At 30.8% G+C, this 15,758-nt stretch overlaps 1 protein-coding gene across 1 annotated transcript; it reads right to left on the reverse strand.

The window, feature by feature from the left end:
• Positions 1 to 1,040: 1,040 nt before the first annotated feature.
• LOC131594135 (uncharacterized) lies at positions 1,041 to 2,296 on the reverse strand. Its single transcript, XM_058866230.1, has 3 exons — positions 1,966 to 2,296; positions 1,704 to 1,765; positions 1,041 to 1,606 (listed from the first exon to the last, which is right to left on the reverse strand). The coding sequence occupies exons 1-3, from the start codon at positions 2,066 to 2,068 to the stop codon at positions 1,394 to 1,396; spliced, it is 378 nt and encodes a 125-aa protein (XP_058722213.1). The 5' UTR covers positions 2,069 to 2,296; the 3' UTR covers positions 1,041 to 1,393.
• Positions 2,297 to 15,758: the final 13,462 nt, after the last annotated feature.

Raw genomic sequence — 15,758 nt, forward strand, 5'->3', positions numbered from 1 at the left:
GTGATTCACGTACATTAGAAAAGTGTAACTCATTTACGCATGTATTTGGTGTGAAAGTGAATACATAAGTGTATGGACATTATGAAATTTCCTTAAAGTGTTTCTCCACCACTTAGGTTGTGAAAAGCAAGAAGCGGTCCCCAAATTTTTCAACCAAAGAGATAGGTGATCCAATTATCAAGAACCACATCAACCAAATTGCTGGACAATTTTAGAATTTTTTTTAAAAAAAAAAGTATAAAATTAAATGAAAGAACTACTATATTTTTGTTGAATTATCAATTTTACCTTAAATGAGAGAACTACTGTATTTTTCTTTAATTATCTTTACCATAAATGTAGAGTAGAAAACATTGGCTTGAGAATAAAAAAATGGGTCATGCTAACATGTGCCCTTAGGGCACATGTTAAGGATACTATAAATAGAAAAAGTTAGATATAATTAAATACAATAAAGTCATATTTAAAGTTTCGATACATTGAATACACGCGTTCCAAGAAAAAAAATTCTATAAAAATCTCATTAACTTGTGTCCTTGGGGCACATGTTAGCTTTTCCCTAAAAAAATTCATCTATTTTAATACAAAGTCATTCAATATAATCACCTAAAAATTCATCTATTTTAATACAAAGCCATTCAATATAATCACCTACAACATTGATCTGTCATAATCATTGAGTTATCTAAAACATTTAATTTTAATCATATTTTTAAGACAAGATATGAAAGATTAAGAGCATAAAAGAAGGGATATGGTACTTGTGGTAGATTGGTGATAACGATGATCTAACATTTAAAGCAAATTCATCGGTAAACCATTTTTACATTGAAACTATAAAAGTGCAATAAATGTTTGTTATTTTGTTGATAGTAATAAACAACTTTTCATTTCTAGCTGTAAAGTACTACACGATTCTATATGAACATCAGAGACACTGATGCAAGCAAAACAGTCAATTCATTTTCTAAAAAAGTCCAAAAAAAATAATCACAACTCAATTTAAAAACGCTTATAAATTACAAACAATCATACATAAGTACTTTCAAGTATACATTACATTACACATATTTGCCAATTTTACACACATAACTGCAAGGTTCGAACTCTGATATTAACGTAACAAAGTCGGTCAGCTAGGTTCGAACTCTGGTATTGACGTAACAATGTCGGCCCACTAGGTTCGAAGACATCGGTTTATGCTAGTTGAGCAGGACCAAACATTAGGCACTTTATATGTTATGCCAAATTACAAATTACTAGTGTTTATCACAACAGGAACACATGATAAAACAACAAGAATAACCATAACTTATATAGTGTACATTTTTAGCATTATTGTCTTATTTAGTATTGCTTCATATAGCATAGATAGCAGAACAAGTTGTTCCTACTAATAATCTCCGGGACTTGGCGCAGGAGGTGGAGATATTGGTATGAATGGCATAAGAGGAGTTCCATGTTCAATTGGTCCTGGTTGAACATTCTTTCGGTCATCACCTGGTGTTGGATCAACTGGATTGTAATCTTCAAGACTTACTCGGTCTTTGTCTTTATCTTCGTCTTTATCGCCTTTTACATTACTTTTCATATTACTGACATTTTCCTGAAAATTCAAACAAGTTGAACAATAATTAAACGAGAGTTTTGGTCAGAATCCAGAAGTGATGATGATGAGTATGAATTTTGAAAATTATTCATACCTTCAGTTTCCTGCTAATTGCAGTTGGTGTTGTTTCATCCACACATTTTCTACCAACCAAATCTAAGGTCACATAAAAAAAAAATTAAGAATGTAAACAATTAATCAAAACAAAAGATATCATCTTCAAGCAAAAGTAAGAATGTAAGAAAGAAAGAAAGATAGAAAAATGTATAACAGATCAGCATGCATGCACCCTATTCTTCTCAAATATTACATGAAAAGAAAAATCATCAAAGAGCATAAAGAGATAGAAGACTAACCTGGAAACCAAGAGGGACCTGTGGTACTTGAGAGGCTAAAAAAAGCAAAAGCTGTGACGGTGACAACCATCAAGAACACAGCACAAAAGCCAGAAACCTTCATGGTATCAGTTATCCTCAAAATGAACCAACAAATTGAAATATAAATATATAAAAAATGACCCTTTTTTGCCAAACAAGAAGCTGTTTATGGTTTATGAGGTTTTTTATGTATTACCAACTTTTTTGTTAAGTTGTTTTTATGTGTCAGTAGTAATAACGTGCTTTGGGGTGCGTATTCCCCTAAAAAAGCATTAAAGATAATCAGAAGCAATTAACAAGAGCAATGAATGAGATTGAAACTTTCATGTCACACACCCTTAAATACTTGAACTTTTTTACTAGTCATTACTCATTCATATCATTGAGGAGTGTAATAAGTAATAACGTGCTCTTTAATCTTACCTTGTTTCACACTAATTAATGTGATTACTTGGGTTAAAAAGAAAATTATTGACCAATATTCTTTGACTCATTAATTAGAACAAAGCTTTTTTTATTAAATAAAGCTAGCACTCTCTCCCATTTTGCAACAAAAAAATTAAGTTATTTAATGAAAATTGAGAAAAAGGTGAAACAAAAATATTAAAAAATTATTTCTTATAAATGTAAAAATTTATTAGCATCTTTTTTATGTATAAACAATTTTAAAATAATGATAGTAAAAAAAATAGAGATAGTATTGGAAAATAAAATATAAATAATTGAAGGATAATTTATGAATAATGACATTGAATAAAATAAAATTATTTAATACTATTATTTTTCTTATATTTAAGAGACTTGAATGAGCATATACATCTTCAAATTCAATATTTTTATCTTTAGTTTCTTAACAAAAGATTTGCTAGTATATTTGTCTTAAATTTATATTCATGGACAATTTTGTTTTGTAAAGATCTTATAATTAGAAATTGATGTAATATTCTCTTTTTATAACTATGTAAGTATTTCTTTATACTTTTTTATATTATAAGTCATTTCAACATTTTCACTTGTTAAAAATATAATAATAATTATTTAAAAAAATAAAAAATTACCAAAGATTTTAATAAATTATTTTTCATGAAAGATAAGTTTAAAACAATTAAAATTAAGAGAATAATAAATACTTTTAAGAATATAATAGAAAAACTATATTAATGATCTATTGATATTGTAAAATGATTTATAATTTAGTATAAGTATTTTTTTTTTAAAATTATAATTAAAAATAGAGAGTAAATTATATAAAAAGCCAAATACATTATTTTGTCGCTTATATTTTTCCTTAATAATATTTTGGCTCTTTTAATTTTTTAATGTTAAATAAGCTTTTTAAAATATCAAACTGATCTTTTATGCTTTAGCATAATATCATGTCAAGATTCTTTAGCAAAGTTGAAAATCTTTATGACTAAAATAATGGGTTTGAAATTCAAAAAATAAGAAAGGACAAAAACATAATTAACAACCATTAAATGAATTAAACCTATATAAAAATATAAATAGTTTTTTATTAGGCTATCAAAATAAATAATATATATATATATATATATATATATATATATATATGTTAATTTTTAAGAAAAAAAATTGGTTCAATATTAATTTTTTTCATTCTATATAATAATTAATTTTTAAACACCTTTAAAATGGATCGCAAACACTTTGTTATATAACTTTTTAAAAAATTAAAATAAAAGTTAAACACTTATAATAAATTAATGGTTGTGATTCATTGACATTGTAAAATTTCTTTACACCGTCGGTGTATTTCAGTTTAATTTATTTAATATTTATTATTAGTAAATAAATCTAATTGAAACTTCATTGAAACATTGGAATTGCCCGTACTCTTTGCAGGGTAATCAATTTGCCTTCTTCCTTACTACATTTGGCTCATAGGTCATGAGCATAGATAAGTTTGAATTTTTGGGTGCATTTCCATCTTGGTTAAATTCTTGACATAATTGTGATGTTTTCTAACAATAAAAAATATAAACATGAATAAGCTATGTCAAAATCTCACCACCTATTAATATCGAATTTAATAACAGATCCTAATTGCCAAGTGCATGAACTAAATATGGCAAACTTCCAAATTAACACATGGTGCCATTTTTATGTTCGGTGAGTTGGATTTAATAAAATGATGATGAAAGCCTTACATAACATATGACATATATAGGGATCCAAAGTTAAATAATTCAACTTCTTCATGAAAGCAAATTTTTCTATAAGTTCATCATAGGATTTTATTTTTTTTTCAAAATGTTCAAACGAAATTCATTAAAAAATTTGTTAGAATAATAATGTTAATGTTAGTAAGTGAGAAAGTAGTCTCATATTGAATAAAAATGTAATAATTTAAATATTTATAAGTCAAAAGATTCATTCAACTATCACTTTAAGATTTTAGGTGAATATATGATGTGTCTCATAAAATGTGTCACAAGTTTAAAGTGCTCCCTTGTTGACTCCCTCAAAGTGCCTCTTACAATGGTATCAGAGTTTTGGTTCGAGAAAGAGACCGACTTACTTGTATCAAAATGTTCGGAAAATAATATCACCACAAATGTGTCTAGTGCTACACTATGTATCAATGTTCCCTAGTAAAAAAAAAAAGTCTTCTAACAAAACTAAGTTACAAACCAATTTTAAAATTAAATTTAAAATAAAATAAAAATTAACTAATTATTTATGTAAACTAAATTTGAAAAATATATACTAACATTTTTAACTTATATATAAATTAATTATTTTAATTTTGCATAATGGATAATCTGCTAAAATAAATTGAATATACAAAACTAATATACTATTCTAAATAGTATTTTAATTTCTAAAACACCCTTAGATTAATTTAATTTTAATTAATAGTAAATCTTATTGAAACTTGGATTAATTATTGGAATTGTCCGTATTCTTTTGAGGGTAATCAATTTGCTGACTTCATGTATTTCTATATTTGGCTCATAGGAAATGAGTATAGATAAGTTTAACTTTTGGGTGCATTATCCAGCTTGGTTAGAATCTTGACAGAGTTTGGTGTTTTCTCAGTTAAACAAAAATATAAACTTGAATAACGTAGTTCAAACCTCCAACCAACCCACCTACTTGTCGAGTGCATGATTTATATGGCAAGCTTCTAAATTGACACATGGTGCCAATTTTATACGATTAAAAATGCAGATAAGTATGGTGATTTAGATTTAATATTGGTGCTATTCAATAGTATTGGTCTTTCTTATTATAGGATTTTTCACTAAGGAATTTTGGTTCGGTCCCCCTATTCTCTGTTTCTTCTCTTTTTCTTTTCAATATATTTTGTGGTGGTTTCAGACCACCTTCCATTTTAAAAAAAAAAAAAAATCATAGTAGACTAGATAATGACATATACTAAGTGATGATCAAAGCCTTACATAACGTATGACATGTATAGGGATCCAAAGTTAAATAATTCAAATTCTTCAGTCTTCTTTCATAAATATGATATTCAAATAGGATGTGAAAACATGTTTCATTGCTCTCTGTCTCATTCTATTTTTTTTTTTACATTTATGTTTTTGTTTTTTTTATGGGACAATATTTTTCTCATTCTCATCTCTATGGAGATTTACAAACACCGAATCCTAAAAAAATTTATATATTTTTTGAATAAAATTATGACACTAATATTTCATTATTTTTTTTACTTTTAAAGGAAAAACAAATATATTTTGCAATTTTCCTTTTAAAAAAAATACAAACACATCTTTTATCAATAACAAAAGAAAAAAAATAACAAAAGCACTTGGAGTTGCTAATATTTATTTTTCTTTAAAAAAATCAATAAAACCTATTGCTACCATATATAGTCAGGATCGGGGGATATTCCAGGTGGAGGGTACTTCCACAATACTGCTCTAATGTGTCATCAGAGAACTTTTCCCTCCATCCCCGTTTTTATATAGGAAATTTTTTCAACAGAACCCCAAACAGATATTCCCACATGGATCTCCATTAACAGAATTAAATTGGCATCCCTATACTTAAATGGCCCTTTCTCGAACATCTGCACCAACACCCTCTACATCAAGAATTGATTTTAAGAACGCTTTAAAACCACTACATCAAGAATTGAGGATTGTATTTGGGTAGCCATAATGTGGATAAAAACACTTTGGTGTGTGAAAGAGGTAAATATATAACATAATGTGTTGAAGTAGATCTAACAAAACCATGGTTAGCTTTTTTTTCCCTTCAAAGAAAGGTATTATAAGGTGGATTATGAAAGGCTTCATATATTGTGCCTCAATTGTGGAAATTTTGGTCACTCCATAGAAGGGGGTGGTGCTAAAGAATTTATCAAGGGGGAGAAAGAAAATGTAAGAGATGAAAATTGAGGTGGCAGTTATCACGGTGAAAAAGGTGAATACAAAAACATCTAAGCCTTGGACAGTAGTTCATAAGCCAAGGCATGCTCGAACGAATAGAGACACTGATGGGACACAACGGAAGGCGGCAACGCTAAAATTTCTTATATAGTAATAAATGGGAGAGTGGAGATTACACGATCTAGATTTATTGCTCTTAATGAGGAGATGTCATAAATAGAAATTATAACTATTGAAAATAATGAGGATCACTTAGTTGGTACACAAGTAAACTAAAATCATGCAGACCAATGACATAACATTTGAAAATCTAAAGCAAAAAAATCCAATTACGCAGAAATTAATGAGGTGGGTTATAAAAGTAAATTAAGTGTAACATAACAATAATGGGAGGAATATCCCTTATATCTCTCGTGTAATCATGAAGGATAGAAAAAGGTGGATATAAAAGGGTTGGGGCTGACGTGATATTTAAGGAAGGAAATAAGGGGTTTATTAATACCACAAGATTCGAAGAGGTTTTTATCAAGTCAATGCATCAAATTGATCGACATGGGAAATATGAGTGACACGGTAAAAGAGGAGAGACATATTAATAATTATGTTGGGATAATTGAGCTACATGCAAAATATAGAGTTTAGTTAGGAGCTACATATGCTTATAAGAATCCTACAGGTTCAAATATTTTTCAACACCCCTTTGACCACCAAATAATAAGTCTGGGAGTGTCCAGATGGACGTTTGTGGTAGCAAAGACAAGACACACATTAAAAATGAGGAGTTCGTAGATGTTGATGATCATGGTAATTCTAGCACAAATGACCATAACAACGAAATTATGGGGAAAACCCCCAAAATATGAGGAACAATGGATCTATTTCTCTATAAAAAAATTTATTAAATGTTAATACATCATAATAAAATTTGATGTTGAATTGTAAAGGAGAAACTAGTAATGTTTTCTACAGGTTACTAGCTTTTTATCAGTTATATAAACAGTATATGGATATACACATACCTGAGGTGTTAGTTATTTTAGAAAATAAAGTTGATACAAAAAAGTTAATAAGAAATTTTGGATGATTGCATTTTGATGGTTATGACTTTACAGAAGTTCATGATAGTGTCAATATTACTCTTTGTAAAAAAAATTATGTATGTTAGAGTTTGCTTTACTGGAGGGGTAGATTGGTTTTTACACTAGTTTATGCTAGTCTAAAGGAGGAGAGTAACAGATTTTTGCGTGTAGATTTGTTGAGCATGGCTAAGAGAATGAATAATCGATGGCTTGTGGAATGTGATTTTAATGATATTGATGCGCTTTTAGAAGAAAAAAGGTGGGGCCCCAACTTCTATTAGGAAGTGCAACAACTTTAAAGATATGATTAATGCTTGTACTTTAATGGATGTTGGATTTGTAGGATCTAAATTTACATGGAGAAAGTCTGTGTTTCGTGGTGGAGGTCACATCTTTGAAATGTTGGATTATGCCTTGTGTAATGAGAATTTGATATGTGTTTTCTCAAATGCTTATGTGAAGACTCTATCTAGTTTGGAATTTCTGACCACCTTTCATTTTGATTGTGCCTTATGGGGACTTGAATCTTGTGGTTACAAAGCCTTTTTGGTTTGAGATTCCTTGGTTGTTATATGATACTTGTTACGAGATGATCATGAATGTCTAGAATAAGGAGAATAAAGTTATACATAATCTTGATAGATTATGTAATAATATTGTTAATCAAGTGATTTTAAACACAAAAAAGGGGGTGAGTTATGTTATTCAAATTTCCAAGAAAAACTTATGTGTAAAACATTCATTGATTTTAATTCGTTTTTTTTCCAAAAATTTAAGTATCTTGCATATAGAATACTTAGACGATGCTCTATCATCTTTAACTCACAACTTATTTAAAGCTAAGTAAATTATGCATAAAAATTTCAATAATCAAAACAAACGATAAATTTAAGGCACTCAACAACAATCCCAAATCAACCAAATTTACCTTTACTGTTACTATAAAAAGAAACTTTTCCTCTCGCAGGATTTAAATAAGAGAAAAATATTTATTTTTTCAGTCATATGATTTAAACATTCATTTTCAATATGACATTTTAAGTTCAAGTTCTCAAGCATAAGGGCATCACAATTTATATTTTTTTTATCTTTGGTACCCAAATCTTTTAGGGTCCTTTAATGTCAGTGTAATTTATCCTTTTTAGATTTCCAACTAGGATCATAATTGCAAAAATAGGAGGTAAAAAATATTTTCATTTTTCTTTCATGATACTCTTTATAGAAGTGAGAGGGAGAATAAGCATTATTCCAATCATGACTTTTCTTAACAAAGTAAAATTGAGAGGTATGACCATTTTTATTGCAATAATCACATTTAAGAACTTTGCATTTAAAAGTCTTATTTGCATGACATATGTTGCTGAAACTTTTAATATTATTTTTAGGTTCATAACCTAAACTAAGTTTGTTATAACAGGCTCTTCAATTACCTATCAGAAGATTCATGTTATCTTTTTCTTTGGTGAACTTATCAAGTGTGTTATAAAAATCATCAATTATTTTTCAAAACATTAGTTTTTTCACACTTGATAGATTCAACCATACCCCAACGAGAAGGAGAAGAAGAGGGAATAGTTTTGAATTAAAATGTTTTGTTTCTCTTTAAGGTTATATATTTATTCCAACAAATTTTTATTTTCTATTTCAAAGGAAGAAATTATAGTCTTTGAGGTAGAGACAAAGCTTTTCAATTTACTTAATCCTTTATTTACCTTTTTACATATACGAAATAAATCATCATAAGTAAATTAACAAACTACCTCAACAAATTCATTAATTGCCATAAAATAAATGTTTGCTTCACCCTCTGATTCATTCGATGATTCCATATTATTGAAATTCCAAGCTATGTATGCCTTTTTGTATTTCTCTTTGCGACTTTTCGAATTTTCAACTTTTCTTTCATTCTGGCTCTAAAGGCAATTTGGCCTTATATTTCATTTATTTTTACACTAAAAGTAAATTGGAATGATGGTTGATCTTCCTTTAGTTTGCTTCTGGAACTTTTGGTTATATTTTTTTTCGTGTATTAGGAATTTCTTGAATTTGTGAGTCACGGGATCCATGTATTAATTACTTTTACTATAGTAGTCTTCATCTTTTGACTTCATTTCTTTAGCCTTTGTAACTTTTAGTGCAAGAGTTTTCTTCTTATTGTCGTCTTTTTTATTCACGACTAGCATTTTTGGTGCCATTTCATGTTTCTAGAATTTTAAAAACAAGGTAGTCAAATCCATATAATACAAGTCTTTATATTCTTAAATGACATTGACTTTAGGTTTCTGTTGGAGCGGTAAAGCGGCAAGCAAAAAGTAATAGGTATTATTTATTACCGGGTGATATAGGTTATATCGTATCGTAGTCCACGGAGATTGGTAGAGAAAAACTGTCGTTCGACTATCTCGCGTTCTAAGTTTCATGATTGGGTGCATAAGGTAAACTGCGAGAAAAGTAAATAAAAGCACATAAGCAATCTATTGTAGCTTAAGAGAATTCAATCTGGAATCGTATTTCTACTTAACCCGTCGAATACTTAAATCTGAAGATCTATCGCTCAACACTCACAATACGCATCAAAATCACCAGGCATCATTCGAGACGCCACATCAGTATCCATTTCTGCAACACCGACGAAAGCTCAACCGTACTATTCACATCAGCGATTTCTCCACCGACACAAATAACACTGTCATACCCCAAAATTTGCCCATCTCATTTTACTTCCCAAGCTCATGCCAAGACTCAAGACTCAAAGACACGTTCTCCTAAGCAATGGCTCAAGGAACTAGGGTTTTGATTTCTCTGAAGAAAATCAATGAATCGAAGTCTCCAAAGGATTTCATGTGACTTATGATGTTTCAAACTATCTCCATGACAAAATTCAGGTTTCAATTCCAAGGATTGACCACTCAATTGCTCAGAAAGTCAATAGTCGACTAGTTTGACCTAAAAGTCAACTGTGGTCAAAGTACAGTCAAAACTCCTGATTTTTTGTCAACAACCTTATTTTGAAGTATCATTCATCATTTGATCAAGGATTGATCATGATTCATCAAGAAAAGATCAGAAATCAACAAAACCAAAAGTTTCTAAATTAGGGTTTTCATGGGAGAAAGTCAACTGAACTTTGACCAGCCATAACTTTCACACGGAACATCAGAAATCTCTCATCCAAAGCTCAATTTGAAGGAAATTGAATTCTCTACAACTTTGTCCCTCAAATACCAGCCATCAGATCTCCTCAATGCTAGATCTAATGCCCCAGGATCCGCTGGCACACGATGGACACTCAATGGAGCATCACACCTGATCCAGAGCTGAGTTTTTAATTTCTTTTTTTATTTTCTTTTATTCTAATTAGTTTTGTTTATCTTATTTATTTTCTTTTTTTAAAAAAACCAATAATTTCTTTCAATAAATTTAATTAGTTTATCAATCTTAATTACATATTGATTCTAGTTAATGTATTAATTTTTAGAATAATTAATGTTTTAGGTTTTGTTAACCTCGATTCATTTAGAAATCCTATTAGCCTTAGGATTTTTAGGTAGGTGTCGTCCATTAACTTTAAAACCTCGTTCCTTACAAATCAGGGTTTGCCCTGAATCTTCTCAAAAAACCTTTTTTATTTATTATTATTTTAACTTATTTAAACATTTATTTTTAATGGTTATTTATATAATTGTTTTACTTGGTTTGTTTCCACCAATTAGGGTTGTCTATCCTTAAATGCACTAACATTTTTCTTCTTCGTGGCTAATTTTCAGGAGTAACCAAGATCCTTCAGCCACGCACCATCAGATCAAAAAGCTAAGTTCTAACTCTTTTTTTTTGTTTAAATATCATTTTAATTTTATTTTGCTTTTTGCCCAAAATAGGGTGTACTTCAAATAGTCAATGAATCTCTCATACACTCACCCTTATTATTTTCCTTTTAACTTTCAGGGTTGATCAAAGAGCGATGAAGGCTCAAGATGTGTAAATTAATTATTGTTCTCTCTTATTCTCTTTTCTGCCTTTATTTTTCTGTTACCCTATAAGGGTTTTATTGTAATAGATTAGGTTTATTTTTCCGCCTTTTAAATTTCCCCATCCCTGCAGGTGTTTATTGTAATAGCATAGGATTTTAACTGTTTTATTTTCTTCCATGGTTAGTAATCCTAGGGAGTGCAAGCCTGTTAAATAACTTAGGTCACTAATTACAAGATAATATGATCGAATTGAATCACGTGATTGTGCACCCACCTTTAGGGTAACCCTTCTTGTTGCTTGTTGCCTGTTGCCTCTAATTATACTAAATAATAGTCAAGTCCCTCAATTCCGAGGATACCTAAAGCAAGGTTGCCTAAAGAGATTGAAAATCGTCTAGTCCCTCGAAGTTGCCTTGGTAAAAGATCATTGTCCCAATTGCTAATGTAACACCCGGAATTTAATTATTTATTTAATTAAATTGTATAAGGAAATTATTTGTTGGAATTAGTCAAAGTTAGAATTATTGGCATTATTATAAGAGGCGTAATTGGAATTATACGTTGTGTTGGGCGGATAAATTAATGATCGAGAAATTAGTCGGTTTAATCGGATAATAATATTAGAGATAATATTACTATAATGGACTATTATTAATTTAAGTTGATTTAAGCCGTAGAGAATGATGTTGAATATGTTGAGTTGGTGGTTCGGACGATTTATTTTATAGTCGGTAGTTAGTCAATTTGGTGGAGAGAAATAATAATAGAATTAATATTATGGATTATGAGAGTGTTTTATTTAAGTGGGCTTAGACGTTGCGTTGGTGATAGTAATCATGGGGGTGTTAATTAGTAAGCCCAAATGAAGATTATAATTATAATAATAATTATAATAAAATAAAGGAAATAAGAAGAGAAGTTAGGTCTCAGTAGACGTGGAGAAAGAAGAAAAGTTGGAGAAAGAGGAGAGGTGAAGAAGAGAGCCATGGGGGAAGAGAAAAGCTAGAGGAAGTCCAATTTTCGCAGCAAGTTTCTGCAGTGAGACACCTTAGTAAAACGGACGTTTCTCCCAATCCAACCGTTGGATCGTCGCGGTTCTTGGACACAACGTTCCAGACTCGTAGAGGTAACTTCTGACCGGAGCGATTTTCGTTTTGATGATTTTAAGTCCGTCTGACAAAGCGATTTCCGAACAGGTTTTTGGTGCGTCTCTGCACGTTGTTAGAAAAGATTTTTGGAGAAAAGTTGGAAGCGGCGGCATAAGCTATGGTAACCGGGAGAGTAGAGCAATCTCATATCCAAGGTAAGGGTGGGGTTCTAGCTCTATAAACGGGATTATGATGAATGATATGTGGGGGTTATGGTTGTATGATTGCCTCTGTTTTGTGTGTTGTGATTGTATTGTTGAATGTTGAAATTGATTGACGTCGGTGAATAAGATTATAAAAGTTCAATCAATGGTTGTGGGAAATTAACCTAGGGTTTATAATTATTATTATTGAGAAATTTGTTGTAGAAAATTGCTAGATGTTGGTGGAGTATAACTATAATATTGCTATGTTCCTGTGATGGTCAAAATTGAATTGTACTGGAATCGAAGGAAGAAAATTGAGTTTTAATTTTGTTGGAAGATGCTATCAGCACAGGTAAGCGCCAAGGTTTGGACGCGACGCGAACTGAAGGTTTCTGTGGTGTTCGCGGCGCAAAGAGAGGTCTGTGGCGCGTGCTATACGAGTTTCAGAAATATGTTTTGATTTCTGCCTGTTGATGTTTTATGTTGGTTGTTGGGATCAAGCCTTAGTAGGATTAACTTGAGAAGAATTATAATTATTATTAGTGAAGAAATTGGTTTAAATTAATTAGAATATTATACCGTTGGAATTGATTAATTTAATTAGTAGAAATTATAGTGATGATTCATAGTGATGAGATATGTAGTTAATGGATTAAGTTGTATAAAGATGGAATTGGTGTGAAGAAGAAATAGCAGTAGTAATAACGATGACATATGTAACATGCTGAATTAGTAGCATAATTGGAATTAATAATAGAATCAACGAATAGTAGAATTGGAATTAGAATGATAAGAATTGTTGGTAGTAGATTAATTAATAAATTGAAGAATTAGTACCTAGATGTTTAGGGGCTGTTTTGTAATGATTAAGTTGATGCAATTGATGTATGTTTAAGTTGTTGTTTTCGTTGCTGTTGTTCTGGTTGTTGTTGTTGATACGTTGATTAAGTTGCAGGTCTTATGACCAAGGTTGATTAAGTTGTTTGCGGTTGATGCATTGTTGTGGTGACGTTGTAGTTGTTGTTATTGTTGCATGCATACATTTGCATATTACGTTGGCCTGGATTGGCAAAATGTTTAAGTTGGCCTTGACGGCACCTGTTTAAGTTGGCCTTGATGGCACCATGTTGAAAAGTTGAAGGCTTATGCCCTGGCCTTAATGGCACCACGTTGAAGGCTTTTATGCCTTGTTGAAATGCCTCGATAACCTGGCATATGTTTAAGTTGGGAGTTCTGCTCCAATGGTACCACATGCATTTGCACAGTTGAGTCGCATTTGAAGTTGTTGTTATTACGTTGTTGTTGTTATTACGTTGTTGTTGTTATAAGATGTTGTTGTTATACTTGTTGCTGATAATCGTTATTATACTTGTTATTGGTAAATAATTATTATAACCGTTGTTGCTATTTGTTATTATAATTGTTGTTTGAATAAGTATGAAGTGGTGAAATTGTATGATCTAATCTTAATATATTATTTATCATACGCTTGTTTATATTGTTGGATATCTCACCCTTCTGAATGATGTTTCCCTTCCATGTGAAATGGACATGTACTCAAGAATAGCTATGGAAAACGAAGTATTTTTATGAAGTCTTTAGTTACTATTAGTTCGAGTTGGGTCTTGCTCTGATACGTAGCACTCGGGGGATGAACGATTGTCTTTTAATTGTTGTTATAACTATAAGTTGTTAACTTTTAAGTGGAATTTATGAAGTAATATGATGTTGGTGAAGTTGTTTTAGTTTAATAAAAATATTATGCGAAGTGAAGTTGAATAATTGATATTATTATTAATAAAAGTTGTTTTATTTTTTTAAAGAGTAAACAGGTTTTATCGGTTCATCCGAGTTATGTGCTATGTATCTATGATATATGTGATTAAGTTGTTTGTTGTTTTACGTTGAATGTGACATCCCAATTGTATGTTGAATTTCCGCACTCTGATTTTATTAAATATTCGTTGGGTAGATTTGGGGTGTTACAATTGGTATCAGAGCAGGTCGGTCCGTCCGGCCAGAGTCGTCTAATGTTGTTTATTCCTCTGTACACGACAAGTGTGTGAAACACTGTCAGTACTTGTTGTTTTCTGGTTGTTGCAGGTATTAGTTTGAGCGAACTGGGGGAGAAGCGTTGCTTCTCAGATGTGTTTTAGTGGGAAGTTGCAGAGAGGATTGTTATCTTGGTGTTTCGGAAACTGAAGTTCACCGAAAGAATTGGCTCTCGAGTTATAAAAAGTTTGGGAGCGAGGAGTTATGTTAAGGACTGTTTGGAAAGTGATTAAGTTGAAGAGAATGAGTTTTTGAGTGAAATTTCCGTAAGCAAAACGCAGGAAAATTTCTGAATCGTTGTGAAACTTCGAAAATTCATAACTGGAGTTCTGGACGTCCGATTTGAGTCCCGTTTGAAGCGTTGGAAAGCTAACGAGATGAATTTTCTTATAAAAATAGTGGCAGCATCTGTAACAAATTTATTGGTGGCAAGATTATGTTGGAAAGAAATGAAATTGTCCGTTTGAGTAGATATCTTGTCAACTGTTGACGAAGGGACAATGATTAAGTGTAGGATTATTGTAGATCTTGTTATGGATTGTTAGTAAGTAATTATAGGAGTTGTTGCAATTGTTAGAAGTACGAAGAGCATAACTTCAAGAATGAGGAGTGCTGATGATGATAGCACAAGGGAATTTTGTTCTGATAGTATCACAAGGCGTGTGGTAGTATGAAGTCGTAAGACATCGGTGTTAGCGGATTCAGATGGTTTTGCAGATGTTGAACTATGATGCTTTTGGTGGTGTAAGTGCAATTTCTGAAGGAACATTTTGTAGTTGGTAATAATGGTTATACTCCATTACGATTGTCGGATATTTATTGACAAATTAAGGACTTGATCACCCTTAATCTCTTGTTGATAGTAGACGGAATTGTATTGGATGTTATAGACTTATTTTACTATCTCGATGATGCAGAAAGCGGTTAATGTTGAGGAAAAAAACTGAGGCTCGGGTAAAGCTTGTAAATTATAAGTTGATAGAAACTCCAATGAGGACGG

The sequence above is a fragment of the Vicia villosa genome, linkage group LG4 (assembly GCF_029867415.1).
Source record: "Vicia villosa cultivar HV-30 ecotype Madison, WI linkage group LG4, Vvil1.0, whole genome shotgun sequence".
Lineage (NCBI taxonomy): Eukaryota > Viridiplantae > Streptophyta > Magnoliopsida > Fabales > Fabaceae > Vicia > Vicia villosa.

Bases quoted from the DNA above. Each gene is read 5' to 3' on its own strand.
- LOC131594135 (XM_058866230.1), bottom strand. From the start codon at position 2,068: ATGAAGGTTTCTGGCTTTTGTGCTGTGTTCTTGATGGTTGTCACCGTC. The intron at 1,766-1,965 runs GTTAGTCTTCTA...ATGTGACCTTAG, and splicing joins AGGTCCCTCTTGGTTTCCAG to ATTTGGTTGGTAGAAAATGT. The intron at 1,607-1,703 runs GTATGAATAATT...TTGAATTTTCAG, and splicing joins CAATTAGCAGGAAACTGAAG to GAAAATGTCAGTAATATGAA.